At 42.0% G+C, this 25,842-nt stretch overlaps 8 protein-coding genes and 1 long non-coding RNA gene across 12 annotated transcripts in view; 6 read left to right on the forward strand and 3 right to left on the reverse strand.

Moving 5' to 3' along the window:
- Positions 1 to 9: 9 nt before the first annotated feature.
- Positions 10 to 1,468, forward strand: LOC132791125 (vesicle-associated membrane protein 7). Its single transcript, XM_060799931.1, has 5 exons — positions 10 to 248; positions 335 to 711; positions 766 to 994; positions 1,068 to 1,135; positions 1,210 to 1,468. Exons 2-5 carry the CDS (start codon positions 508 to 510, stop codon positions 1,366 to 1,368), a joined length of 660 nt encoding a protein of 219 aa, XP_060655914.1. The 5' UTR covers positions 10 to 248; positions 335 to 507; the 3' UTR covers positions 1,369 to 1,468.
- Positions 1,469 to 1,487: 19 nt separating this feature from the next.
- LOC132791116 (mitochondrial amidoxime-reducing component 1) lies at positions 1,488 to 2,994 on the reverse strand. Its single transcript, XM_060799922.1, has 3 exons — positions 2,362 to 2,994; positions 1,695 to 1,981; positions 1,488 to 1,625 (listed from the first exon to the last, which is right to left on the reverse strand). Exons 1-3 carry the CDS (start codon positions 2,992 to 2,994, stop codon positions 1,520 to 1,522), a joined length of 1,026 nt encoding a protein of 341 aa, XP_060655905.1. The 3' UTR covers positions 1,488 to 1,519.
- Positions 1,559 to 2,492, forward strand: LOC132791126 (uncharacterized). The gene is made up of 3 exons (XR_009632871.1): positions 1,559 to 1,627; positions 1,703 to 2,278; positions 2,351 to 2,492. It is a non-coding gene; the product is annotated as an uncharacterized LOC132791126 (long non-coding RNA).
- Positions 2,995 to 3,541: 547 nt separating the features above from the next.
- Positions 3,542 to 4,362, forward strand: LOC132791123 (U7 snRNA-associated Sm-like protein LSm11). Its single transcript, XM_060799929.1, has one exon. The coding sequence runs from the start codon at positions 3,607 to 3,609 to the stop codon at positions 4,360 to 4,362; it is 756 nt and encodes a 251-aa protein (XP_060655912.1). The 5' UTR covers positions 3,542 to 3,606.
- Positions 4,335 to 5,582, reverse strand: LOC132791118 (uncharacterized). The gene is made up of 3 exons (XM_060799924.1): positions 5,204 to 5,582; positions 4,565 to 5,139; positions 4,335 to 4,499 (listed from the first exon to the last, which is right to left on the reverse strand). The coding sequence occupies exons 1-3, from the start codon at positions 5,423 to 5,425 to the stop codon at positions 4,406 to 4,408; spliced, it is 891 nt and encodes a 296-aa protein (XP_060655907.1). The 5' UTR covers positions 5,426 to 5,582; the 3' UTR covers positions 4,335 to 4,405.
- A 177-nt stretch (positions 5,583 to 5,759) lies between these two features.
- On the forward strand, positions 5,760 to 7,743 carry LOC132791114 (tRNA pseudouridine(38/39) synthase). The gene is given in 6 exon segments (XM_060799920.1): positions 5,760 to 6,009; positions 6,012 to 6,178; positions 6,237 to 6,328; positions 6,392 to 6,874; positions 6,930 to 7,475; positions 7,623 to 7,743. Coding segments are annotated over 6 exon segments (1,515 nt in total). The 5' UTR covers positions 5,760 to 5,886; the 3' UTR covers positions 7,727 to 7,743.
- Positions 7,744 to 8,194: 451 nt separating this feature from the next.
- Positions 8,195 to 25,842, reverse strand: part of LOC132791112 (box A-binding factor) — a 50,779-nt gene continuing 33,131 nt past the window's right edge. For 2 of the 4 annotated variants that reach the window (XM_060799914.1, XM_060799915.1), the window contains exons 4-10: positions 19,511 to 20,300; positions 18,257 to 18,421; positions 10,556 to 12,149; positions 8,844 to 10,138; positions 8,586 to 8,756; positions 8,398 to 8,515; positions 8,195 to 8,335 (exon numbers count right to left, since the gene is read on the reverse strand). In XM_060799914.1, the coding sequence (XP_060655897.1) occupies positions 8,305 to 8,335; positions 8,398 to 8,515; positions 8,586 to 8,756; positions 8,844 to 10,138; positions 10,556 to 12,149; positions 18,257 to 18,421; positions 19,511 to 20,237 (4,101 nt within the window). In that variant the 5' untranslated portion in view covers positions 20,238 to 20,300 and the 3' untranslated portion in view covers positions 8,195 to 8,304. Of the gene's footprint in view, positions 8,336 to 8,397; positions 8,516 to 8,585; positions 8,757 to 8,843; positions 10,139 to 10,555; positions 12,150 to 12,484; positions 12,519 to 18,256; positions 18,422 to 19,510; positions 20,301 to 25,842 lie in introns of those variants that run through there. The other 2 variants (XM_060799916.1, XM_060799918.1) reach the window with 2 other exon arrangements.
- LOC132792231 (gamma-soluble NSF attachment protein-like) lies at positions 12,871 to 13,960 on the forward strand. Its single transcript, XM_060801496.1, has one exon. The coding sequence runs from the start codon at positions 12,922 to 12,924 to the stop codon at positions 13,837 to 13,839; it is 918 nt and encodes a 305-aa protein (XP_060657479.1). The 5' UTR covers positions 12,871 to 12,921; the 3' UTR covers positions 13,840 to 13,960.
- Positions 18,614 to 19,483, forward strand: LOC132791121 (uncharacterized). Its single transcript, XM_060799927.1, has one exon. It carries the CDS (start codon positions 18,638 to 18,640, stop codon positions 19,409 to 19,411), a length of 774 nt encoding a protein of 257 aa, XP_060655910.1. The 5' UTR covers positions 18,614 to 18,637; the 3' UTR covers positions 19,412 to 19,483.

The following is a 25,842-nucleotide window of genomic DNA, read 5'->3' on the forward strand; positions in this document are numbered from 1 at the left end:
TCTGTGGGCACACTGATCCGCAAGTGCATTTTACGTACGACATACAAGGGTCTTTTGTTGTGTTGTTTTTCGAAGAACTAAAAGAAATCTGCAAAATATATCCAAAGTAAAGAAAATGTAATGCTATTCATAAGAATAATAAGCAGAAAACAGGTCGCTTACACATGACGTACATATATTATTGTTTGAAAATTTGGTAAACAAGAGTACTCCAGAATTACTCACATAAAATAATAAGTTAATTTCGGGTGAGTCTGCGAGTAATACAATAATTATCTCAATATATGCAATATACTGTTAAAAATAATGAACAATAAATTCTTTCATTTGGCAGGGGAACAAGCCAACTTTGCTGTAGAGTTACAGTTTTTGTTGTTGACTCTGTTGTGCTGATAAGGCATAGAATAAAAGGAAATACACAAATCTGAAGTCGAATTAGTCATCATACCATAAGTCTCACGACTTTGTGGCTGCCACAACACAACAAAACTTAAAGGTACCCACATAATGCCGATTTTATATAGCGTTATAGCTCGCGGCACCACGGTGCTGGCAAAGTTTGCCGAATGCGTTGGAAACTTTGCAGAAGTGACCGAGCAAATAATAAGCCGAATTGAAGTTCGCAACCACAAGATGACCTACTCCCATGGCGACTATTTGATACACTATACGTGCGAGAACAGATTGATTTACATGTGCATAACCGACAATGTAAGTGATGCTTGATAACTCTATGACCAGCATTTCATAATTTTAAATCAATAGGAATTTGAACGTTCTCGAGCCTTTCTCTTCCTGGCGGATATCAAGCAGAAATTTATACAAACCTATGGCTTGCAGGTGGCCACAGCAATTGGCTATGCAATGAACACGGAATTTTCCAAGATCATGTCCCAACAAATGGTACACTTCAGTCAATCACTTGAAGTCGATAATATATCCCATGTACATGGTCAAATCGACGAACTTAAGGATATTATGATTAAGAATATTGGTAAATAGACTTGTGGATATTATTATCACTTCTTTTTTTTAATTTGATTAATATTTTCCAATAATAATTGCAGACAGTCTGCGTGATAGGGGTGAGAAATTGGAGCTGCTTGTCAATAGGACCGAGAACTTGAGCAATAATGTAAGTTGGCCACATTTTCAATATAAATCGAATTTACAATGTTTCTCTTTTTGCTAAATATTCTCCATTCGCAGTCTGTGGCATTCCGTAAGGCATCGCGAAATCTGGCACGTCAAATGTTTTGGAAAAACATTCGTATTTATGTCGTCGTCGGACTAGTGATTATATTTATTATTTATGTTATTGTAAGCATGGCCTGTGGAGGACTAGCCTGGCAGTCATGTGTTCAATAAGACGCAAACTTGGAAAGTTTATTATTGTTATAGCTCATACCCATGTTTATTTACATACATATAAACTTTCGTACTATCATAATCTCTGTTATATGTAATAAAGATAAATGTATACAATTATATTTCTATATATCGTATAGTATTGCTTATTTCACTTATCTTCGACATAAACAATATCATTGGCTTTAACATTTCCTGGTCGGCGAAGACCCAAGTGAATTCCCAAAGCAGGCGATGGATAGTCGAACAAGCGATAGCTGTAGGTTTCATGATAACAAGTTATTATATATCTTCTATGTAAGTTGCTTCATTTCGCATCTTTTTACCTGCGAAGTGTTTTCAGTGGTTCGCCATCGACATTCCGTTCTGCTGTATTTACGTTGATGTTGGGAAAAATGCAACGAGTACATGGAGCCACAACCCGAAAGACAGCGTCATCGCCGATGCGTATCCACTGCCAATCATCCTCGGCATAGGGCTTATCGACATCCATTTTCAACTCAAAGTTTCCGCGAAATTGTAAAGGCTCAACGGGCTGCTTTAGTCGTGTGTTCAAATCAGCAATAGAAGCCAAATTCATGAGCATATAGCTCGTTGCATCGTTAAGGGTTCCCTGCAAAATTCGTCATTATTGTAGATATCCTCATCCTATGTATCATATGTACTATGTATGTATGGATCCCGTTTGTCAGTCTGTATGTGTGGGTTGTAAATTGTATTTTTTTTTTTTTAATTGGTCACTCCTTCCGTTTTAGCGTCAATCAAAATTTATTCATTTATATATGTAAAATAAATAAGTATAAATTATATCAAGGGATTCAAAGAACAAAATTATCTCGATTTTCAATATTTCCAAAACTATACAATAGAAAGTAATATGCAGTAATAAGGTTTTATGTAAGCTACAATGGTAATGGAAATGAAATGGCAACTGCCTTCTCTAAACATGATGGTCATGGAAATCTTATTATGTGTTTATTAGCTGCTACTTACAGAATCTGTTTGCCGTAGGAATGGCATGTGTTTCATATCAGGAGTAGTTGTACGCACTGGCACAGAATAAGGATAATACACCAGCTTCAAGCCCGAATCCTTTTTGAGTATGAACTGAGAGAACCAAGTGTCAAACTGAGTACCACACAACATGACAGTCAGGCTGACGCCCCACACTGCGGTGCGCACATCTTTTCCATCCCTTCCAGGTGATTGCAAATGATGAAAGTCCAGTGGTAAGTCGGGCATGCCAGGGGCGGTAAACAGCAAACCATTCATAATTTGTTTGGGCTGTATATGAACCATATGTGGATAACCTCGAGCTGTTATCATTTCGTTGTTATCGTTGATCAGCATAAATTTACGATCGCGCCAGCTGTCAATTCCAATGCCGAGCAAATCACAATCGTACTCCTGTTGCTGGTCACTGATCTTGAGCGGAGCACATGACTTGACTGGAAATATGTGAATCTGCTGCAGAGTGCCAACGCGACGCCATTTGATGGGCATCAGATCGCGATGTAGGTGGCGATATACCAAGTAACCAGCGGTCCCTGCAGCCACCAAACCTACGCCCACACCGATCAAAATCTTATTGGACAGTCCGAAGCTAGTGCTTAAGTTGGAACTCATGGTTTAATTGCTGCAGTAAAAGTACACAATTAATGTATTTGATTATATATACATATTAGTAAAAATTACTCACAAGATAACAATTTAAAAGCGAGGCCACTTGTTGCTTTCACAGACTAAAAAGATTTATGTGATAAGTGTTCTCCAATTGTTGTTTACAGCAACTGCAAATTATTCCATTTCCAATTTAAAACCTGGTCATACTTCTCAGTATGGATTTAAAAGCTTTGTTTTCTAATGATATTAAAATATTTTAATTTAATTCTAACTCAACTTTTTAAAAGGCCTTGAATTCTGGGAGTACCTCTAATACTAGGTAAACATAGTCCCAGACTTGGAAGACAGACTAATATACTGAATAAATAATTTTTTTGGCCCACTTTATTTTCATTTCGTTTTATATTCTTAAGTGACTAGAAATGAATATACATTTTCACACGATCTTCTAAAACGGGGAATTCGAAGGTAATTCAAAAAATCGCGCCACTTTAAAAAGTATTAATAAGTGTGACCAAGCTAAGTAGTTTTTTGAACTGCTTTGGTTTGTATTTTTTGTTTGGTAAGCATTTAGTATTGAACTCACGTTTTTGCTGTTGATCACATCGGAGAAGTATGAGCGAGGACACGGCTAAAAAGGACGAAAAGCACTCGGCGGAGGAACTGGATGTGGGCAGTGATCGTTTTAATCCATTACGGGCGCTCTATGCCGTCGACTATAGAGTCACAGAAAAAGCCCCAAAGGTGTTATACCAAAATTTAGCGGCATTTGAAAGTGCGCTGATTAAAGTTGGAATTTGGCAATTAAACAAACGTCAACAAAAGAACGATGCCCCGGCTACGACCACCAAAAGTAACAGCCTTTCCACGCCAATGTCAGTGGAGCAACCAACAAGTCTACGGCGATTTCAACCACATCAGATGGCTATTAAAGGCACCGTGAAGACGAAACATCAACGCAATCTTTTTACACACATGGCAGGCGTTGAAGGTCCTTTGGCCATTTTACGCAAATTCTTGCCAGCAAGCGAGCAGCTCAGTTCAAATCGAATACGAGTATACTTGCGTAAGGAGCATGGCATCGGTGGGACCATTGAGGGCGAGCTTGTAGCATTTGATAAGCAATGGAACCTATTGCTCAAGAACGCTGTGGAAGTCTGGCAACGTCGCAAGTACAAGTATGGGGACCAAAAGGTTCTAAGCACTACTACCACTTCTGAAGAATGTAGCGCAAGGCTTCGGCAGTTGGGCATTGCGCTGCCCACCGTTCAAGTGAAGAGTCTGAGTCGTAAGAATGTCCAGCTAAGACGTGATCTGGCCCAGATAATGGTTCGAGGCGAAAATGTGGTCTTAATCAGTTGTATTAACTAAGCGATGTATTTGTGATTTTAATATTAGTTATTTAAGTAGTCAATTAAGTGGTATACACCATAGGCACACACTCCTCAGCTGCCACATGGGACGGTGAATCGTCCTCCATTAAATGTTGTAAGCTCTCATTTGGATAGCTGGCATAAGAAAAAGAAAACAAAGATTTAGTTATGGATTCAAGGTGGGTGAAAGTAAATCTTACAGCTTTGAGGGACTCTCATCGCTGAGCATCGTAGCTGGCACTGTGGCCGAGGCGCACTCTGGACTCATCAGCTCAATTGGCGTGGGGCGACGCTCTTGCAATTGCCGGGTTATCTCTGCTGTACTTAGTGTGTTGCTTGCACCCACTTGGTGCTGATGTTGGAGAGAAGGTGAAACCGTTGCTGTCGTTATAAGCGGCTTTTTGCTCAGTTGTTGATGAACAATGCCGCCACCGCCTGGCAAGACTTTACGTTTTCGCCCACGGGTTGCGCCACTCACAACTAACTGCTGTGTAGGTGGCCCTGTCATCTTGGCATCAATCTTTTCCTTATGTTTCTTGCGTAGAGCAGCTGCCTCCTTTGTGGCGTCAAGTGTATTAGGTAGTTGCATGCCCGTTGATGTGGACGTCGTGGGTTCTGCGTCTGAATTAGAGCTATCAGTGACATCACTGTCACTCGAGTCTTTGGCTGGTTTCTCGTACAACAATAAGCGATCAATCAGAAATGATCGGTCGCGGGAGACTTTTAGCAGGCGCCGTTGATTTGTATGTAACAAATCCTGAAAGTATTCATTTTCCTAATGGTAAGATAAATATATTAATGTACTTTATTGACAATAAAGGGGGGAGAACAAAACTTACATAGATGAGGAATTTTAATTTACGCTTCAAATTCCTGTAGCGTTCTTTGTAATCTACGTTGACATTTGCTGTTCCCGTGGATGCAGAGCTAGAGGCACCTGGGACTTGTCCGGAAACTGCCGCAGATGGCTTGGTTTGAAGCTCATCATCACTTTCCTGCTCTATATTTCCTGTTGTGGCCTTTTGGTTGGCCAACGATCGGCAGTACCATCCCTCCAGCATGTTTGCGTTGCTTTTATTGATTATGGATTTCTACACAATGTAGCCTTAATCTTTTGCCATTCACGTTTCTTTCAATGCTTGCGACTTTTCCTTAATTCATTATTTTTTGTAAGTATTTATTCAACGAGTTGCGAACACCAGTGTGACTGCCCGTTAATTTTTAAAATTACCACAAATATGCGTTTAATACCAAAAACTATGTATTGGTCACACTAAATAAATATGTACAGGTAATGTAATTTTTATAATAGCCGTATGCAATCAATAATGATTACAATAATAAAAATGTTTTTTTTTTTTTTGTTTTAATTAAAAAGTTACATCTACTTATAATAAAGTTTTAATTTTCAAAATAGGGGATAAGTAAATATGAAAGTGCGGCCACATTGTTATGTTGCAGTTTTGTTTCCATTCGCACGTGTTGCGTTTGTTGTTTGTAAACATTTCACCGGTTTAAGAAAATGAGCCAAAAAGTGGTAATTAATAAACGTTTGAAAGGCCTATCACCTGAAGCCCTTAACCAGCTAAGTAAAGCAGAGTTAGTTGACAAAATTGTGCAGCTAGAAGCGTACAATTTCCAACTAAAAAAAACCTATTGCAAAAGAAACTAACAGAGAACGACAAAAACAATGCTGAATACAAAACGTTGTTGGAAGGGGAGAGCGGGGTGCGAGAGCTTTCAAAGGAGTCGATGGAATCGGAGGATAAGTCTTCCAGCAAACGGAAAAAGCAACGTATGTTTGATTGGTCCAGGTAAGTATATGGATAGTCATTCATCTCGTAAGTCGTTAATTAATCGTTGTGATTGTAGTGCACATCGGCGTCATGTTCTTCTCAAGGTTGTCTATTTTGGCTGGGACTATCAAGGATTTGCATGCCAGGAGGACTCAAATGACACAATTGGTAAGTGAATTGCACATTAATGGTTATTTACGCATATAATTAATTAATGCTCAACACCTGCAGAAGCGCATTTATTTCGTGCCTTGTTGCGCACTTGTCTAATTGAATCTCGCGCTTCCTCCAACTATCATCGCTGTGGACGCACAGACAAGGAGGTGAGCGCCTTCTGCCAAGTCATATCCATTGATTTACGCAGCAAGCTGGCGCCTGAAGTCCAACTAGAAAACCAGTCGATCACTTCAGAAATTGACTATTGTAGTCTACTGAATCGCGTGTTGCCCAAGAACATCCAATGTGTCTCCTGGATGCCGTTGCGTAGTCCAGTGTATAGTGCTCGCTTCGATTGTATTGCCCGCACTTATCGCTACTACTTCCCTAAGGGTGATCTGAACATTGAAGCTATGCAATCTGCATGCCAACTATTACAGCGCCATGCCGATTTTCGTAATTTCTGTAAAATGGATGTTCATAATGGCGTCACAAATTACATGCGCAATCTGCAGCATGCGGTGGTAAAGCCATGCGATGAGACAGCTTCCGCTTCTGGTAAGTAGTGGAAATGCATTTCTAATTATTTTGATAGAAAACAACTTTTTTGTAGGCTATGCAATGTACTTTTTGGAAATCAAAGCAAACGCTTTTCTATGGCATCAGATACGCTGCATTATGGCCGTTCTGTTACTCGTTGGCCAGAGGCACGAGCAGCCGAGTGTTATTAGTGAACTTCTGGATGTTGTGAAGAACCCCTGCAAGCCGCAATACACACCTGCCATTGGACTGCCATTGAATCTGTTTCATTGCGAGTTCCGGGCGCACACAACACGTCTAGCCAACACATCAGGGAATGCTGCTAATGATGCTCACGATGATGTGCTGGACAATGATAAAGTCGAGTCGGGTGGCAACGAACCCGATCTAACAGATTGGGTTTATAGCGAGGAAAATTTGCAAAAATTGGTCGAGAACTTGCAGTGTGAGTGGACACAGTTCAGTGTAAAATGCACCATGATTCGTAATGTACTCACGCAACTGGAGGAGATGCTTGAACAGCAATTCAAGCCACAATTAGTCCAAGCCCAAGTGATTATGCTGCAGGATGCGGTTAAACCGCGACAACATCAGCCGCTTTTGCAGCGCAAACGATGTGGTAAGTTTTAGTTTTTATACTTGAATAAAAGCTACTGACAATTAGCAAAAATTCATCAGCGTCAGCAGCTCAAATTCAGATATCCACTATCTATTTTATACAATAATTTTTATGTAACTACAATGTATTTATCTTAATATTTTCCAGAGAGTTTAGAAAATAGAATCGAACATTTTGTAAAAAAGCAAAGGCTGATAGTGAAGGAGTCTGCAGAAACGGATGCGAGTAATCGGATGGATGAGACAAGCTAAAAGACTTTGTAAATGCTGTAATTAATTGAGTAAAATTACTCTGCGTATTTAATATTATAACTGTATTCAAGTAAACAATATATGTATAATATTTAAGGTACACAATTTGATTTAGGCAATATAGCTTTTTCTATAGCTAGAGAACAATTCCAAGGAAAGTCAGACGACATTGAATTTAAAGTTGATTTTATTCTTAAAATCATATTCTTAAGGATTAACATTGAGTGCTAATTTGTATGCTTCTCTTCTGCTGTGTGGACAATGTACAACAACAATTTATGACTATGAAAGAACGGACAATGCTGGATTAAGGCCAGCTAGTTATTTATATAGTACTTGTAGTGATATGTGTAAACAACATATATATTTATTTATATATGTATATAAGTGCATTATTTTACGGGAGATTTGTACGTTTACAAAAGTTTGACTACAAACTAAATTTTAGTTTTCAAATTTACAGTCGTTATTGTAGGTGTAACAAATAGTTTTTAAAACATAGTTAAACATATATATGTACTATATATAATTAATAGTAATAGTAAGTAAATAGCTTATACTCCAATAATTGGGCAGCTCTATGTGCCCATTGATTTGGCCTTTTGTAGTCTGAAATGGCAAGAATGGAGAATTATAGTCTCTATAAATGTGTAGCTTAAAGCAAAACTCACTTTCTTCGCAGGATGCGCAGCACTATTGTGCCCTCGCGCACATTCTTGAAGAGTCCAATCGTCTCGGCATGGCTCATGCCCTGCACAGAGTGTCCATTGATTTCGACAATCTCATCGCCTGTTGGAATAAGATCGGGTGATATTAAAGCTACGATCCAAAAGAAGACGACAAGAATGCTGCAACTTACCCGCTTGCAGCGTGCCATCATCGGCAGCTTGGCCAGAGGGAAACACTGTCTTCACAAAGATGCCCATGTTGCCCTTGGGGGAGTCCCGGCCACCCACAATGCTAAAGCCCAGCGACTTGAGGCCTGGTCCCTTGAAGAACGTTATCGTCTTGGGTGTCGAGCGGCCATTGCCTGCAGATGCAAAGGAATCAAATGAGGGATTAGCAAATGATCAAATATATAGAGGATGTGGTTATTGTTAGGCTAGGTTAGGCTCACCCTCGCTCATGGAGGCACGTATGACCTCGGCCATTTCCTCGTCGCGTATTGTTAGCTTGGCCACCGGCAGCGATGGACGATGATGCATTAAAGAGGCGGCTGGTGGTGGTGCTAACGATGTGTTAGTTACACCAGCTGCGGATGATGGTTGAGCAGTGGAGCAGGAATTGAGAAATGGATTAGGCGAAAACAATGAAACGCTTTTCTGCGTGTGCTTGATGTACAATGAATGGTGTTGTTGTGGTTGCTGTTGTTGTGGTTGCTGTGATTGCTGCTGCTGGGGCGGCATGTTATTAGTGAGATCAGTTGTTGTTGTTGTTGTTGTTGGAGGAGTGTCAGTTGTTGTTGTTGATGTTGTGTTGTTGCTGCACTCTGCTCCAGCTGAAGTCGGAGGCGGAGGCGACTGCATAAACAGGCTGAGACGCGACGAACTGAGTCGCGAATGCGCAAATCTCAGCGAGCGATAATGCGAATTAGTGAGATTAATCGAGTTCCTAGCATAATGTGTGCGCTGGCCAAACTGCTGGCCAGCCGCATCCCTCGTCACCGACGCTGACGCAGACGCAAGGGCAGCGCCCTCGGAGCAACGTTTGCGTGCGAGCAGCTGCCACTTTTCGTCATCTGCCAGCGAGGAGGCGACACAAATGCTGGCCGCCCGATTCGCATAGACGGGCGTGTAGGATTCGTTATTGGTGTTAGCAGTGGAGTTGATAGAGGTGTTGTCATTGTTGTTGTTGTTGTTGTTAAAGAGCGGAGTTGGCGTTAGTGCCAAACTGCGCTGACCTGACGAGCTGCGCGATCGGCGACGCAGTAGCTCATGCTCCTGCCCACTCACGTCCAGCGATGGACGCGGCGTCGAGCTTCGACGATGCTGCATCAGCGGCATGGGCGTGGGCAATGTGCTCACACTGGCCAGCGAACGCGCATCGCACTGATCCTCACCCTCTTGCTCCTCCTCCTGCTGCTCCCTTTCCCTTTCCCGTTCCCGTTCCAACTCCTGCTGTTGCTGTTGCTGCTGCTCGTGCTCCACCTGCAGCTGTAGACTCTGCAAGCTGTTCAAGCTGTCCGTGCGCTGGCAGTAGCTGAGACGTTGCCGCTGCGTGCTCAGGCCATCGATGCGTATTTTGGTATAGAAATCGGTCACAGTGGCGATCTCGTCGTGCGCTATCACCAGATCAATGCAGTTCTCCACAAAGGTGCTGAGCAGTCGCTGCACTTCCGCAAATGATTGAATGCCCCGCAAATGCTTTCCATTCACGTTCACGATCTCGTCGCCCAATCGCAGTCGACCATCCCTTTGGAAAGAGTGAATATAGTTAAAAGAATTTATTATTTTTCTAATATCTGGAAAAGATTACACAACGTGGATTAACTTAGATAGTTTATCCTCTATTTTAGAAAAACTTTGAATACATTTAGGAAATACTTTGATTTGAAATTAAGAAATGAATGTATTCAATGTAAATTAAGTTAGCAGACTTCTTAGCGAATTGAATGCAATATTGAATAAAACAAAATAACATAATTTAAATGCTGGTTATCAAAAATAGTATTCTAAACATATTTTAGTAAATTTGTTTGAATTAACACATTTAATTGAAAATTAAATAAATAATGATAATCTCAAACACCGCTCAAAACTGATTTTGTTAACGGAATCGTAACTCTAAAGAATTTTAGTACTAAGTAATTAGTATAAACATATGACTTACTTTTGGGCCATGCCATAAGGTTCCAGCTCGACAATGAGATAGCGATATTGCTGCTCATTGTTGTTGGTCACGACCATTTTGGGTGATAAGACGAGACCAATGTAATCCTCCTGGCACTTGCGCTCCAGCTTCAATTGTCGGAAACGTCGCCTGATCGTCTCCGTCTCATAGTCATAGTTGTAGCCACCTAGGGAGACGGGTGCACTGCAGATGCTGTTCCGCACCGAAGAGGAGCCACCCATGCCCATGCCCATGGTCATGCCCATGCCGACGCCCTCCGAGGAGCTGAGCGAGATGAGCGAGTTGCGCTTGAGCGTGCCCGAGGCAATAGATTCTGTATCTCCGCCAGAGATGCTAAGATTATTGCCCAGTCGAGCACTGGCGCCGCCCACATTAACGCCAACGCCTCCAGCACCGCCGCCTCCGCCACCGTCGCTGTCGTAGCCCGACTCATTTGAACTTAGACAACTACTTAATCTTTGGTAAAGTGGTTCCCAGTCCTTGGACGAGATGCTGTCATTGCGCGACACATTCGCCAGCTGCTGCTCCGGCGAGTGACGTTGTGGCAACGGCGATTGCTGTGCTGCTGCTGTCGACGCTGCAGCTGCTGCCGCTGCGGCTGCTACTGCTGCGGCAGCCGCCGCCTCCCGCTGCAGTTGCTCGCGCTGCTTGAGCAGCACAGAGCCGCCGTTCTCCTCGGGCAGCACTGAGAGGCGAGACCTCAAGAAGGCATAGGGAAAAGCGCCACGACGTGCCGCATCCTGCTGCCCACCATTGCTGGCATTGCCAGCACCGGCTGCTCCTCCATTGGGCGGTGATCCCACGCTGCTGCCTGCGTTGCTGCCACTGCTGCTGCTGGCTGTGAGGCAACTGCTCACCTTGGCAATGTCATCGCAACTGCTCGACTTCAGGTTGGAGATGCGTGGCAGATGCTGCTGCTGTTGATGTTGTTGCTGGTGGTGGTGCTGCTGCTGCTGATGCTGCAGATGCTGACGCTGCTGTCGCTGAAGATTGAGACCCTCGGTGGGATCATCGCACTTGATGTAGGAGCAACTCGACAGCTGGCTAGTGGAGCTACTGCGGTATAGTGTCTGGCTCGCTGGCGTTGCCTGCTGCGCCGCCTCCGAGGCCTTGAGGAGATTGTGCGAGCGATGATTCAGCATGCCCGTGGAGCCGATGCGATGAAAGAAATTCTTGAGCGCCTTCTGTGGTCGTGCCACCGGCTGGTATTGATGCGTGGGCGTCGACTGTGCACTCTGGCTGCCCCGGCTAGCCAAATCCTGCACTTGGGGCGACGGTTGTTGTTGCTGTTGCTGCTGTGGTTGCTGCTGCTGTGGTTGCTGATGATGTTGCTGACGCTGCTTGATCGTCTCAATGGGGCCCGACTTGCACTTTTTGAGCGTGCTGCTCTGATAGCCTATGGGCGTGGACGTGGGCGTTGCCTTGCCATTGTTGCCATTGCCATTGGACTTGTGGTGCGTTGGCGAATGGAATAAACTCCGCAGATCCGTGTGTGATTTGTGTGTATTAGCGGGGGATTCGCTGCGCTTCAACAAATCCAGTTTGCGACTCATGCGCTTGCCCCATGTAAAGACTGCAACGGGAGAGATGTACTCAATCAGAAAGTGATTTCTAACTCAATTAGAATGCTTCAATAAATCTCAACACCTCAGAGGCAAATGCCGCAGCACATATTCAAGAAATGTCAATGCGTCAATAACGAGTTATTGGCACAAGGGAAACTTGCAACTGGACCTTGTCCGACCTGCTCTCCCTTTGCCTTTGTGCTTTAGTGTGCTGACACGTGTCCATGGCATTGGATTACAAGGCGACCACAATAAAGGTCGGCATTGGAGCAAAAACCGCAGCTTGAATAGAATAGATTTGACAGGCGGCAAGTTTTGCGGCAAACTGGCGACTTTCACTTACTATATGTCCATACATACATATATGTACATTTTTTTTCTTAGTAAAAATTTATCAATTCCATTAATTTGTTTAATATATAATGTGAAGTTTTTTAAATTATTAAAAAAATATTTTAATTTATTTCACAATTACAAAACATTAAAGTTATTGTGTTACTAAAGTTCGCGTAATTTAAAAAACATACGTCAAGTAATAGAAAAAGTTTTAAAACTACAAAAATAATTTAATCATAATTGATTTCAACTGAAGTATACTTAATTTAAAATTAAGCATACGTCAAGATAGCGCGCTCACTTGGCAGAAGTATCGTTTCTACCAATCGATACTAACTTGAAATCGATACTAGCCGATTGTGGTATATTAATTTAGTATTTTTTCGCTTGTAGCACACAGCCACATTGCACACATAAACAACAATTGATTTTTCGCCAGCAAAAATGTCTCTCGCTGCGAAAAAAGTTGCTGAGGGCGAGGAACTTGTACGCACCGCGGAGAAAAGCCTAAAAACATCACTATTAAAATGGGTGCCAGACTACGACAGTGCAGCGGATGAGTACTCCAAGGCGGCAACTGCGTTTCGGATAGCAAAGTCATTTGACAAGAGCAAGGAATGTTTTCTCAAAGCAATCGAGTGCTACAAGAATAACAAATCGTGGTTCCATGCGGCCAAGTCATACGAGCAGATCATCTTGTTGTGCAAGGAAACGGATAAATTAAATGACGTGGAAGAATATGCCAACAAGGCCTGCAGTCTGTATCAGCAGCATGGTTCACCTGAGGCAGCTGCCTCAGCATTGGACAAGGCAGCCAAATTGGCCGAATCAAAGAATCCGGAAATGGCTCTGCGTTTCTATCAGCATGCAGTAGAGGTCATACTTATTGAGGATTCGACACGGCAAGCTGCCGAGTTCTCTTCAAAGGTATCCCGATTGTTGGTAAAGCTCAAGCGTTACGAAGAGGCAACAAATGCGCTGAAAAAGGAAATCGGTTTGAATCAGCAAACCGAATCGTATGGACAAATTGGACGGTTAGTTGTAGCGCTTGTGCTCGTCCAATTGGCGCGCGGTGACTCTGTGGAGGCGGAAAAATCCTTCAAGGAATGGGGCAATTGCTGTGAGCCCGAGGAGGTGTCAACACTGCAAACACTGCTGCAAGCATTTGACGATGAGGATCCCGAACTTGCTGCCAGAATGTTGGCATCGCCGTTCATTCGACACATGGACGTTGAATACGCCATTCTCTCGAAGAACATTCCATTGCCCAAAGGCTTAGAGATTGAGAAGAAAGCCGATGCCGAGACTAGCGGTGGTACCGCAAGACAGGAGGAGGAGGACGAGGGTGAGGGTTTGTGTTGAAATGCCGTCTCAAATTGTTATTTAACTACTCTAATCTAATCACATAATTAATCAATTAATGCAATTTACAATGTAATTGTTAATATAATATATACTTAATAAAATGCTGTTTATTGTCTTCACCTTACACAATGTCTATAAAATATTTATGTATGTGAAGTCATATTATCCATGACCACGTCGATAAGTCATATCTATTTTTTGCACTCTTGCAGTTCTTATGTAAATTTCCTCTCACTTTTGGTGCAGTATTCCTAATGCCACCTGCATTTGTTGCTTTATTTCAAATGCTGTCCGTCATCGTAATTGGCAATCCTCAATCCGGTATTCAATGTGTCGACAGTGCTTATCTAGTATTGTTGTATAATCAACACACGATCAAGCTATTATTTGTGGTATTCGAAACGATTGGCTACTTGGTCACTCTTATTACAACAACACGACAAAGTGGACTTATGCGGTCATACACCCAAACATGTGTATGAATGCGATGAGCCCCCATCTTGAATAGTAGTAGTTGTGGGCTCCAACGTAGCCTGTGGTTGTGGTGTATTTGCGATGTTGTACAGTTATTAAACACTAAACACACCTCAATTACAAACGATGCATTACCAATCACAAAATGGTTCCCCATCCCCCTCTCTACAGATCTTCCAATGCAAGTCCTTTGCGGAGGCAATCTAATAACGTCGTAAAATATTTTTACGATCTGGTTTAACAGCGATTGCCAACACTTAAAAAGTCATCCGGAGTGGAGTTTTCAGTTCCAGTCCGAGAGTTTTGTGGCTCGTTAATAAATAAATTTATGCGCTTGTCCCATATTTATCACAGTCACCACCACCGCAAGCGAGATGGCCTGATGTGGCTGAGTGGGTGTATGAGATGTGTGTGAGAGAGATGGTGAGAGCCTAAACAATTAGTATAAAACATGTGCAAAAGAAATCAGATGCAGCAACAGCAACAATAACAGCGGCATCGCGTTTCACATGGATCGAGGCACATTATGGACTCAATAAAATTTTGAAAACTATTTTCATCTACGACATTAAGTGCGCTCGGCGATCCATAGAATTGCCTATCGAGACCGGGCCTCAGTTCATTTCTTCCCCTTGCGCACACGCGACTCGTGCCAAAGATGTTTAATAGCCGCGGCAGCAACGCAGCCGCTGGGCACACTGCGACGATGACGACGACGTCGACGAATGTGTGGGCGCAGCAGCGATGAGGAGAGTGCTGTAGCAGCCAGCCTCAATTCGGGTTGACAGTTGAACCAGCTGCCCAGCTCCAACTCCACCCATGCTTGAGCCTAGGCCTAGACCTGACCGACTTTATTTTACCAGTCTCCGCTGGTCGACTCTTCTGGCCATTTGCCTTTGATTAAAGTTTTCAGCACGCGGAGCTGTTTTGCAATCAGCTCAGGATTGGGGAGAGCAGGGGCCAAAGGATAGTCGAGTGGCGAGTGTTAAACAATAATAGCAAATGGCGCAGGCATCAATTATATGACAGCCTCTGCCACACGGAGCACAGTCTGTTGAAGACGAAGAGAATCAAAAACGACCGCCGGCCACATGCCACATGCCACAAATTCTACACCCACTTAACTTTCAAGACGGTGTCAAATGCCCGCTAGGCCTGACCGATGCGGAGGCCAGCACCGAGATGGCTTTGTTGCAATTTGCCGGCTGACATGCAGCAAGAAGGCGAGGCAGAGCGGATGAGAGAAGCAGCAAGCAAACGGAGGAAGCAGCTGTGTGGCAACTGCCAAAGCTGCAACAACTAAGAAAGCTGAAGTCGCTCGACTTTGAAATACCCTCTCTTTAAATGTTAAAAAAAGTACCAAATATATTTTACATTGTAAATACAAATGGTTTCACTTCTACTTCGAATAATACTTTGTGATTCCTTGCTTACGGTGGCAATCAAAATAGAATTTCCTTTAACACAAAACAGAATATTTATAAAATTAAAGCTGTCATTTAATTTTCTCTGAATTAGATGTTTCAATAACATACATACGTATGTATGTATATATTGACTATATTAACCTTATTAATCAAAGTGGCCTATAAGTTATATTAAAGACCCTGCTACGCTTATGAGAGGATCATATAGAAATATTGCGTGCTGTTAGGCAACATGAGAGCAGCACTAATGAATAACTTTACAGTTGAACTCGACACTTTCTTTATAGATGAGCAGATCTTTTGATACTTCTTGACGAGATGCTACAACCATTCTGATAATGCAATGATCACATTTCGTCTCCCTGATGATGGCATTCTCCACTCAAAATGACAGAAATTTCAATTATGGCGCAGCTTTAGCTACAATTCTGAGTCAGGTGGACATCATCGCGTGCCTCGAGTCCATTCCAGGCGTGAGTTCAATGCGCCATGCCGACCGCTTTGTGTGTGAGCGTTTGTCATTCTAATGCCTATTTTAATTGTTTTTAATTAGTGGCAGAAGATGGCAAAGAAGCTGAAGCTGGATTCTCGATGTCTAAAGGCAAAGAATGCCGCCGCAAGGTCAAATGGCTGAACAGAAAACAAAGCGACATCAAATTGCTTTTGCGTAGCTGCAAATTGCTTTCATCAGCTCACAAATGATGGCAATGATTGGCTAACGTGAACAGCCGATGGATGGTTGGATAAGCCACAACGACACAACGACACAAGAGAACATCATGAGAAATCAATAAGCGCCAACAAACGAAGCAACCAGCCAAGTAACCAAGTCAACATCCAACACTCTTCTCACCCAGCTGTCGGCAATTGGCAATCGACAGTTGGCAGTTCACCAGTTGCCAGTTGCCAGTTGGCAGTCCCGCTGTCCGCAGTTGGCATAACATAAATGCTGTAATTTCGGGCTCTGGCGCTGGGTTCGGTTGCCATCAGCATCACCATCAACATCAACATCACCAGCTCGCATCTCCATTGCTCCTCTTGGCGCTGCACGCATGCGCGTTTATACTGGATTATCGTTTATTACATGTTTCCCCTTCGACTTGATTTATTTCGCAGCTCGATTATCGATCAAGGCTTTCGTATTCGTCTTCCTCGTCTGATTCCGAGTGCGATTCCGATTCCCATTCCGTCTTGTCCCCATACAATTTTGCCGTTATAGGCCGATCTGGATCAAAGAATTTCTGCAATTCGCATTTCGAACTCGTACGTGAGATATTATTGCATTCACCATTTGCCATTCGATTCGTCTCATTTCTTTGTTTATTGTTCTTCGAGTGGTTGTTGTTGTTATTGTTGTTGTGTCCATTTCGTGCACATGTTCTGGGACGACTTTGATCGGTTCGTCGGTCAGTGGCATATTATGCAAATATGTTGTGATACTTTCCCATGACATGGCAGCTTCAACTGCAGCTTGCTTACTTGTCTAATTAATTTGATGGAGCCCGTTGGGGATATATGGCTTTAGCGAGCCAACTCTCTCTTCTTATTATATCATGCATTCTTGTCATTCCCGTTGCCCAACAACTTACAACTTACAGCAATAATCACATCAGCTGCCTGCATAACGAGCGAACCGCAACATTTCAGCGCATGTCACATATTCGTACACAGTATTCGAAGTCGTCACTCTTCCAGCTCGGCGAATACTTTGCGAATCATCACTCAATGGCACAGCAGTCAAATGGATCACATAATGCCACGCTTTGTCACACTTGGTCACTTATGGGCTTTGAGCTTTAACCGAGACTGAAACCGCACAGAGTTCGTGTGTCCAACACATACATACATATGTATTTATAAAAGACACAATCCCAGTCGCAGTCGCCGTGGCTGCTACGGATCGCATTACACAAACGGCAACAATGCAAAATCGGGTCAATACGGTATTTCAGGGTGTGCTATACAAGGCATACTACGAAGTGGAAGTGAACTACATATATGTGCGTCTTTGTGCGTATGTATTATGCACAAAGTATCAATGACAATTGTCAGCGGCTTGCAGATGCGGAAATGTTTTGGAGCCAGCAGCCAAAATCATGAACTTAGAGAAGCGAACGAATGTGGAACGTACGTAGTGAAATGGAATGGGAACAAACTAAGCAACACAATCGATAAACGATAGGCAAGGACAATAAAAATAAAACACACTAACTCGCTCATATGAACTGATTGAACAGTGACTTAGTGAACTAGCTTAGAGAACTAATTCAATAAGAAGGCGTTTCAATTAATATAAGGTTACAAAATTAGCAGCACAACCACTTGACAAGCACTCAGCTCTGCCATCTAAATTTATGGCTGGTCTTAAATACTCGAAACAGCTTTCCATTTCGTTCATAAATTAAAATGGGCAACGCCATGGAACGAGTGTCATTTAAAAATCAATTTACTTGTGCTCGCTTTTGGGGATTTATTGAGGGGGATTTGTGTCTATTTTTGGCTAATATGCTTACCGTTACGCGTGGTGCTGGCCAGAGAGGCGGTGCTACCTGTGCTGCTGCTAATGCTGCTGATGTTGCTGCTGGCGTCGCTGTTCATCTCGGCAGCGGCCAATTTGTGCTCATCATCCAGGACAACAACAGGCACGGCTGTCACCAGTTTATAATCAGGCATGTGGCCTAAGAAGAGAGAATGGGAAAGATAGATTAAGACTGAGATACTCTTTACGTAACACAAAGCGAGTGCATTCGCCTGCGACAAAAGAGCAACAACATTGCAACTGATAACTGATAACTGCAGCAACAACATGAGATAAGCCCCAAAAAATATGATTTCGCAAAAGTCACCCAAAATTGAGGAAGTTGTCGCCAGTTTGCGCATATTTTTACTCCAAGATGGTTGCACTGTGGTTGCTGTTGTTAACTGCGCTGTTGGCCAAGTCGTTGGCTGTTGACTTTGACTATAAACTGCCCAGAGCCGTGCTCGAACGTTTGAATAGTTCCAGCGCCCAATTTGATGCCTGGACTCGGGAACTGAGTGCGAGTCTCAGTGCGGAGCATCAGCGGCGCGTGGCTTGGAATGTGCCATTCATGAGGACACCTCGAACTCAACTTGAATTGCGTCGACTGCAGCAGAAACTTAATCCCAGCAATCCTCTAAAGCTACGCCTGTGGATCAGCTACTATTGGCAGCTGCGACGCTCTCAGCTGCTGAACAGTGACAACATGTTGCTAGCGCACTTTGTGCTGACACTGAGGCAATTGCTCCTAGGTGATTCAGCGCAACTAGAGAACAATCAGTTGCAGAATATGTTGCAGAGTTTGCCGCCCTTTCTAGCCACATTGGTGAGAAGCCGTTGGCTGTGCGTGAAGCACATAGGGCAACAGTTGTTCCTGCAGCCGGGAGATGCATTGCAGCTGGGAGTCAGCAGCAACTGCAGTATGTGGCAAGTGCAACAACACGCGGAACATTGGCTGCGCCTGCAGAATGCTTGCGAGCAACACTCGATGTGGTTCATCAACATGCTGCACACACACCTACAGACCAGGACTTACATGTTGCTGACGTCAGCCAGCGACAATGCGAGTCGATTTTGCGTGGGACAACAAGGAGTTGGTTACTTGGAAGCGTGCGGATGGCTGGCAAAAAGGATTGCCAATGGCGGCTAAATGATTGCACTCAGTTGCCGCAGTTTCTCAACTTAGTAGATAATGGATTTGCCTAGAAATATATATGTGGAAGAGAGCTGTGAAGAGAGTTTTACTCACCAGTTGTTAGGGAATGGGATTTGGACTTTTCATAGAGGCAACTGTTGGATGCAGATGTGGCACTCGGATGCAGTCGCTGTGCCATGTATTGCTGGTATTGCTGATGTTGCTGCTGCTGCGGGGTGCCAGCAATATTGCCGCTGCTGGCGTAGCTAAGCAGAAATGTTGCTGCATTGGCATTGGCAACATTGTTGCCCAGTTTATTGGGCACATAAATGGTCGGTTGCAGTTGCTGCTGCTGCTGCTGCTGTTGATGTTGCTGTTGCTGTCGGTGCAGATTGTTGGCCTCCTGCAGCGAGAGCATGGATATCGCTGAAGGCGTCTGACGTCCACTTAGCAGGCATGTGGGCGTGGCCGTACGCATCGGCTGTTGCCCATTGCTGGCAGTGTTTGTTGCCGCGGCCGTTGTTGTTGTTGTCGCTGCTGAGGCGCTGCCATTGCTGGTGAGGGTGGTGCAGCTGAGTATCATGACGGGCGAGTTGTCGTGCAGATCAGGCAAGGACGACGAGATCGCTGTGCTGCTGGCGATGCTTTTGCTCAATTTGTTGCTGCATGTTCCCAAGCCGTGTGATTTACTGCTCTTGCTGATGTTGTTGTTGCTCTGCTGTTTGTTGCTCAACGGATGTTGCTGTTCTGGCTGCTGCTGCTGCTGTTGTTGTTGTTGTTGTTGGGCGGCTGTTAACGTGCTGTATGTGTCCGTAGATTTGCGCGTTTTAAAGAGACGCATGCTACTGCTACTGTTTGCTTCTCGCTGTTGCTGTTGTTGTTGTTGTTGCTGGTGACGATGGTGCTGCAATTGTAGGAGTGCCAGCATTAGTTTCTCATTCACATCCCGACAACATTAGTCAAGGCACAAAAACCCAATTTAAATACTATTATACTGTACGACATTCCCCACTCAGTTTTCCCCAATTCGCTTCTCAACTCGACGTTCAACGGAGCGTATAATTAACATAAATTACAGTTTCCAGGCGCGTCAAATTTTCAGCGCCAATTGGCAAAAGTGAAGCGTTAAGTTGGAGTTGCTGTTGCTGTTGTTGTTGCTGTAGCATGCAACAAAACAAACATAAAATATTTGCAACAATGGCAGACAAGCATTTAAGGCTCTCAGGGTATTATTTTTCCTTTAGAGAAAAGAATGGCGGAAAATAAAATAACAATAAAATTGCTAAGCATTTATATATTGATGTGAAATTCTCAATACACATTCGCTAATAACTCAAATAATTTGACTTTAATCTGAGCTGGCAACGCCATCGAACTTGTTCTTAAGAACAAGTTACACATTTTTAAAATGAATTCAATTACCCTGAGTGATATCCATATAATATGCAAAGTTTATTTATTGACTAATTTGAATACGTTTAACCCATTGTTTTTCGTATTTAAATAATTAAGCGCTTGTGCAGCTTTTGTGAATCAGATCAGATGTGGAACTAGTTCACAAGAGCAGACATGCAAAATGCTGCTAAATTTAGAATAATGTAATTTCTATTTATAGTTGTTATAGCTATGTAAATTACTAGGATCACTGATAACAGATGTAAGGCTTATCGAAAAAACACACACACAAGCACAAATGAAGCCATTAGTTCTGAAAGTCTAGCTGATTGCTTATCGGTTCAATAAACGCGCAAAAGGTGATTAACTGAGAATAATAAATGCAAAATAAAACATTTGTTTTTATTTATAGTACATAGTACTTTGTGTATGCTTGTTCGCTTATATAATATTTGAGCTTGTTGTTGTTGCTGGCATGCCATAAATATTTGCACTTCACTTCACAACTGTTTTGCAAATCAAGGAAAGGGTATTTGCCTGAAGGTCAGACAACAGCTGTGGCGATTCCATGCGAATAGACTATCGGTCTACAGCAGTCGTAGGCGGGATGGCCAATGAACCAGGCCAACAAACAGCAAAAGCAGGCAGCAACATCATCTGCTGCGACGATGACGATGATGTCGATGTCGATCATCAGCCACTTAGATGGGTAATTTACACAACTGCCTTTTACTTTTCAAATTAGCCAACAACGACAACGACAACATCGAGATCGAGGCGAAGCGTACACAAGCGTAGTCAATGCTAATTTGCTTTCCGATTTCAGAGGCGCATTGCTGCAAAGCAAGGCGCAGGCAATCGTCGCGACAGTCTTCTAAAGCTAGTCCGCAAAGTTGGCCAACCAAACAACCAAACAGGCAAACAGCCAAGCAACCAGCCAAGCAAGCAACCATCTAGCCAACTAACGTGGCCTCCATGCGCCTAATTGATGTGACACTTGCGTGTGCATCTATGGACGCATTTGCTTAGATACTCGAATTCGTATCTTTGTATTGCACCTTGGGACAAATTGAGTGTGCGAAGTGCAAATGCAAATACCATTCTATATAGTCAAAATGCAAGGTTCTATGGTATAGAATAGAATGTGTTGAATGAATCTTTGATTTCAATAATAATAACAATTAACTGTAAGTTGCTTTCTTTTTTTTGTTGACGATCTCTTTAGTTTAAAAACTAAAAGTTGCCTAAGAATTTTGCCTTCTTTTCAAAATTTAGTTCTGATATTTGGATTTGATTGGATTCAAAAATTTTGTCGAAATATTGTTTTCTTTTCATTTGGTATATGTGTTATTAAGTTAATTAAAAAACTTAAAAAGTAATATATTTTATTTTTACTAATAATTTTGTTTTTCATAGAAATTGCAAAAGTTACAATGATAGAAATTGATGTTAAATCGGAACTGGTTTCTTTTATTAGTTCCGTAAGTTAGTTTAATGAAGATCTGACTTTGAGTGGGTGCAGTTAATAAATCAAGTGTTGTATCAAATTTTAATGCATATCTGGTAAAATACTTTGATGCATTATATTTTAACTAATATTTCTTAAAGGTATTCTTTCATAATTCTTGTACTATCAGAAATCAAACGTGCGATTTGTTACTTTAGAAATATAATCTGAATATTGTTGAATTTCGTATTTCCAAATAAGAAGAAGCGTATTTCACTTTTAAAATTTAATTATTTGTCAATCGGAACACCTCACCAAATTCACAATTAGATTAGTGACCAGAGCATTTGTATGGATCTTATATTAAAATGAAATGATATTTTTGATTCGTTGAATAGAGATATTTCAGCAAATATTATTTCTCATTAATTTCGAATACCACCAAATTATATATACAGTTTATTAAAAGAATAACTATTTTACTTAATTTCTATAATTAATAAATTCCCATTCGAAATACTTGTACCATTATCATTTAACCATTATCATTTAACCACTGTGCCTGCTGCCACTTAGCCTAATCAAATGACGTTCTATGGCGCTTTGACCCGCCTTGTGCTTTCTCACTCACTCTTTCGTTCGCCAGTTCTTCTCGCTCTCACTAGTTGAAGCTACTGTGCAGCCATAATTTTGCTCATTTTATCGGAGACGCTTTGAGCGTTGTCTGTTTGATTTTTATGGACGCTTTTAAGCTGGCTGACTTGGCCAAAAGACCACGGGCAATATGTCGTCGAAATGGCCATTTAATTGGCCTTAAGGCAATTGTCGTAAATTTCGTGTGTGCACGACGACGACGTTTGCTAATTAATAGAGCAAAAGTATAATTTTAATGGTTTGCCAGGATCTCATCTGCATGAACGCCAAATGCTAGTCACAGTCCGAGTTAATGTTGTTGCTGTTGTTATCGTGAGCTTAGTCACTGGTGGAGTCAACGTCGCAGTCGTTGGCGTTGCAGTTGCAATGACCATCTTGTTTATGGCCAAAAACCAGTTTCAAGGACGCGCCGTTGGCGCATTTCCAAGAACTTGCCCCGGCTTATTACTAAACCTCAGCAGATGAAAGAGAGTGTGAGACGCAAAGAGGCCTTTAAAGAAAACGTGACTCTGATTCTCTTCGACTCTGACTCTGACTCTGAATCTGACTCGTCGAGCTGACTGACGACTGCTTAACTATTTTTTAAACTGTCTTCCTCTCCATCTCCCTCTCCCTCTCCTCTTTAGTCTGGCTGCGTCTTAAGGCCGCTCCCGGCCATTGCCATATTGCAAATCCCATTTCGTATACCCTTTCGATTTCCATAGTTAATTTTCTTTTATTTACGTTAAGCTTTTATTATTATTAAATGCGCTCCTGGCGCAGCACAAATCTGTGGCGGCTGCATAGTTGTAAACATTCTTGCTGCTTGCTGCTTGCTGCCACAGCTGTGGCATGTGGCAAGTTGTGCCTGACTCTGTTTCTCAAGTTGCTACACTTAAGCACAAACACACACACAAACACAGACTCAGACACAGACGCATAGGCAAACAGATATCAGGCAGACAACAATTGCGACATTGGATTTGCGCCGAGGGTTGCTATGAAAGTTTATAACTCAGAAATTTGCACATTAAAAATAGAATATGTTGTAACGATAAAGAAAAGGAAATATACAACACTAGTGGTAGGAAAAGAAATATAAATTCAAAACTCAAATATAAATAGTTGTGTATTTATGTGGTTTGAGGGAAAAATAACTAGTTTAAAGATGTTGTGATGACTCGACAAGAAAAAGTCAAACAAATTTAACTTTTATATAAAAGTTCAGGTAATATGATATCTCTATCTTTATAATTTATTTTATTATAATTTATATATCATTCCTTAAATATTCAAATTATTGAGCTTCCCGCATTCCGAATTTAACTACAATTCGAAGTTGAAGTACGAAATTTAAATTTCTTATAAGAAAATTGAATCCTAAGAAACCCAAATGTTTAGTCAAATGTTACCTTAAATTTCTCTAATGCTTGCTTTTTAACATATTCTTAACTCATTCCATTTCCATTTGGAAACGATTCCAAACACTAAATGATTTAATTTGAAAGATTTAACAATTATTGTATTATAATTGATACAAATAATTTCTGATTTCCATTCCATTATTTATATTAAGGGAAGTCAGTTTGATTTTCATATAATTTTATATTTTACAAAACTTTTCATGCCACCCCTCGCAACTTAAAGGCTTTATAGGCATCCAGCAGAGTTTGCCCCTTTTGTTGCCACAAGTTTTGAGTTATTTTTTCTGTGCATGCCTTATTTTCCTCATATTGCAAATGTGTTTGTGTGTGCGTGAGTGTATTTGTTTGTTTGTAGTGCTAGCAAGTCCGCATTCTTTTAAAGGTTGCCAACTTGGCCATAATCGCCAGACCAGCAGCAGCAGCAACAGCAGCAGTGGCAGCAACAGTTGCAGCCATAGCACGCCGACCAGTTCGAAGTGGACCGAAAAAATGCCGAAAACGAAAAATAAAACCAAAATTGAAAACATAAAACCAACAACATTTAATAGTAACTGCTCGACAGCATGTTACTACGTAAACAAACAAGGAATGTCTTAAAATAATAATATATAATTGTTAGTTGCACACTTATTTTCCATTTGTAATACTTTTGTTTTTTGAGATATATAAGAATAATAATGAAAACATATTAATATTTGCATAGTTTGATTTTTGCGCAGTTTTTTAAATTGTATTTCATAATATTTACAAGATTGCTAAGCCAAGTTAAGCCACAACTTTGCATTGGCTCTAAAGGGTATGAAAAGTATTTGACCAGCTTCTTTTATCGACATATGAGTTTAGTTTTCAGTTTCGTTTTGCTCCCACATTTGTTGTTGTTGCTAGTCGACTTGTTGCTGTTGCTGTTGCAGCAACAGTTGCTGTCGGCGTGTTGTGTGTGTGTCCAAAAATGCTTTCAAAATAATAAAATAAATAAATAAAAGAAGGCAACAAGCATGCTTCTAATTGCAGTTATTTTATTGAGCAAGCAGTGGCAACTAGACCAATGTTGCAGCAGTTGCAACAACAGCCAACCAACAACCAACAAGCTGAAAAGCTGCTGACCTTCAGCTGAATTGTTGCCCACCTGTTTGCCGCAGTCGGAGATTTAGGCACCTTCTTCGCGTTGTGGCTAATTAAGCATATCATTATACTCGTAATCATTATGTTGCTGCCGTGTGCGGTGTGGTTGTGCTTGCGTATGAGTCATCCACCAGCAGGTTGCTTATGTGTATGAGTGTGCTGTTGTTGTTGTTGTTGGATATGTTGCTGGAATGCCGATCGACCAAGTTGCAGCGCATTCTATAAATAGTTAACCTAATCAAAATGCAAGCGTGTAAGCAAAGCATTTGCAATTTGCATAGTTGTTGCTGTTGCTATTGCTGTGGATGTTGCTGTTGCTGATGCGGCTGCGGCTGGCAATTAACTTTGGCATGCACAGACATTGGTCTAAATGTCAAGGTAAATTATGATGCATTCAGCTATTACGTCTAATAGTCAAAAATGCA

This window comes from Drosophila nasuta, chromosome 3, assembly GCF_023558535.2.
Source record: "Drosophila nasuta strain 15112-1781.00 chromosome 3, ASM2355853v1, whole genome shotgun sequence".
NCBI lineage: Eukaryota > Metazoa > Arthropoda > Insecta > Diptera > Drosophilidae > Drosophila > Drosophila nasuta.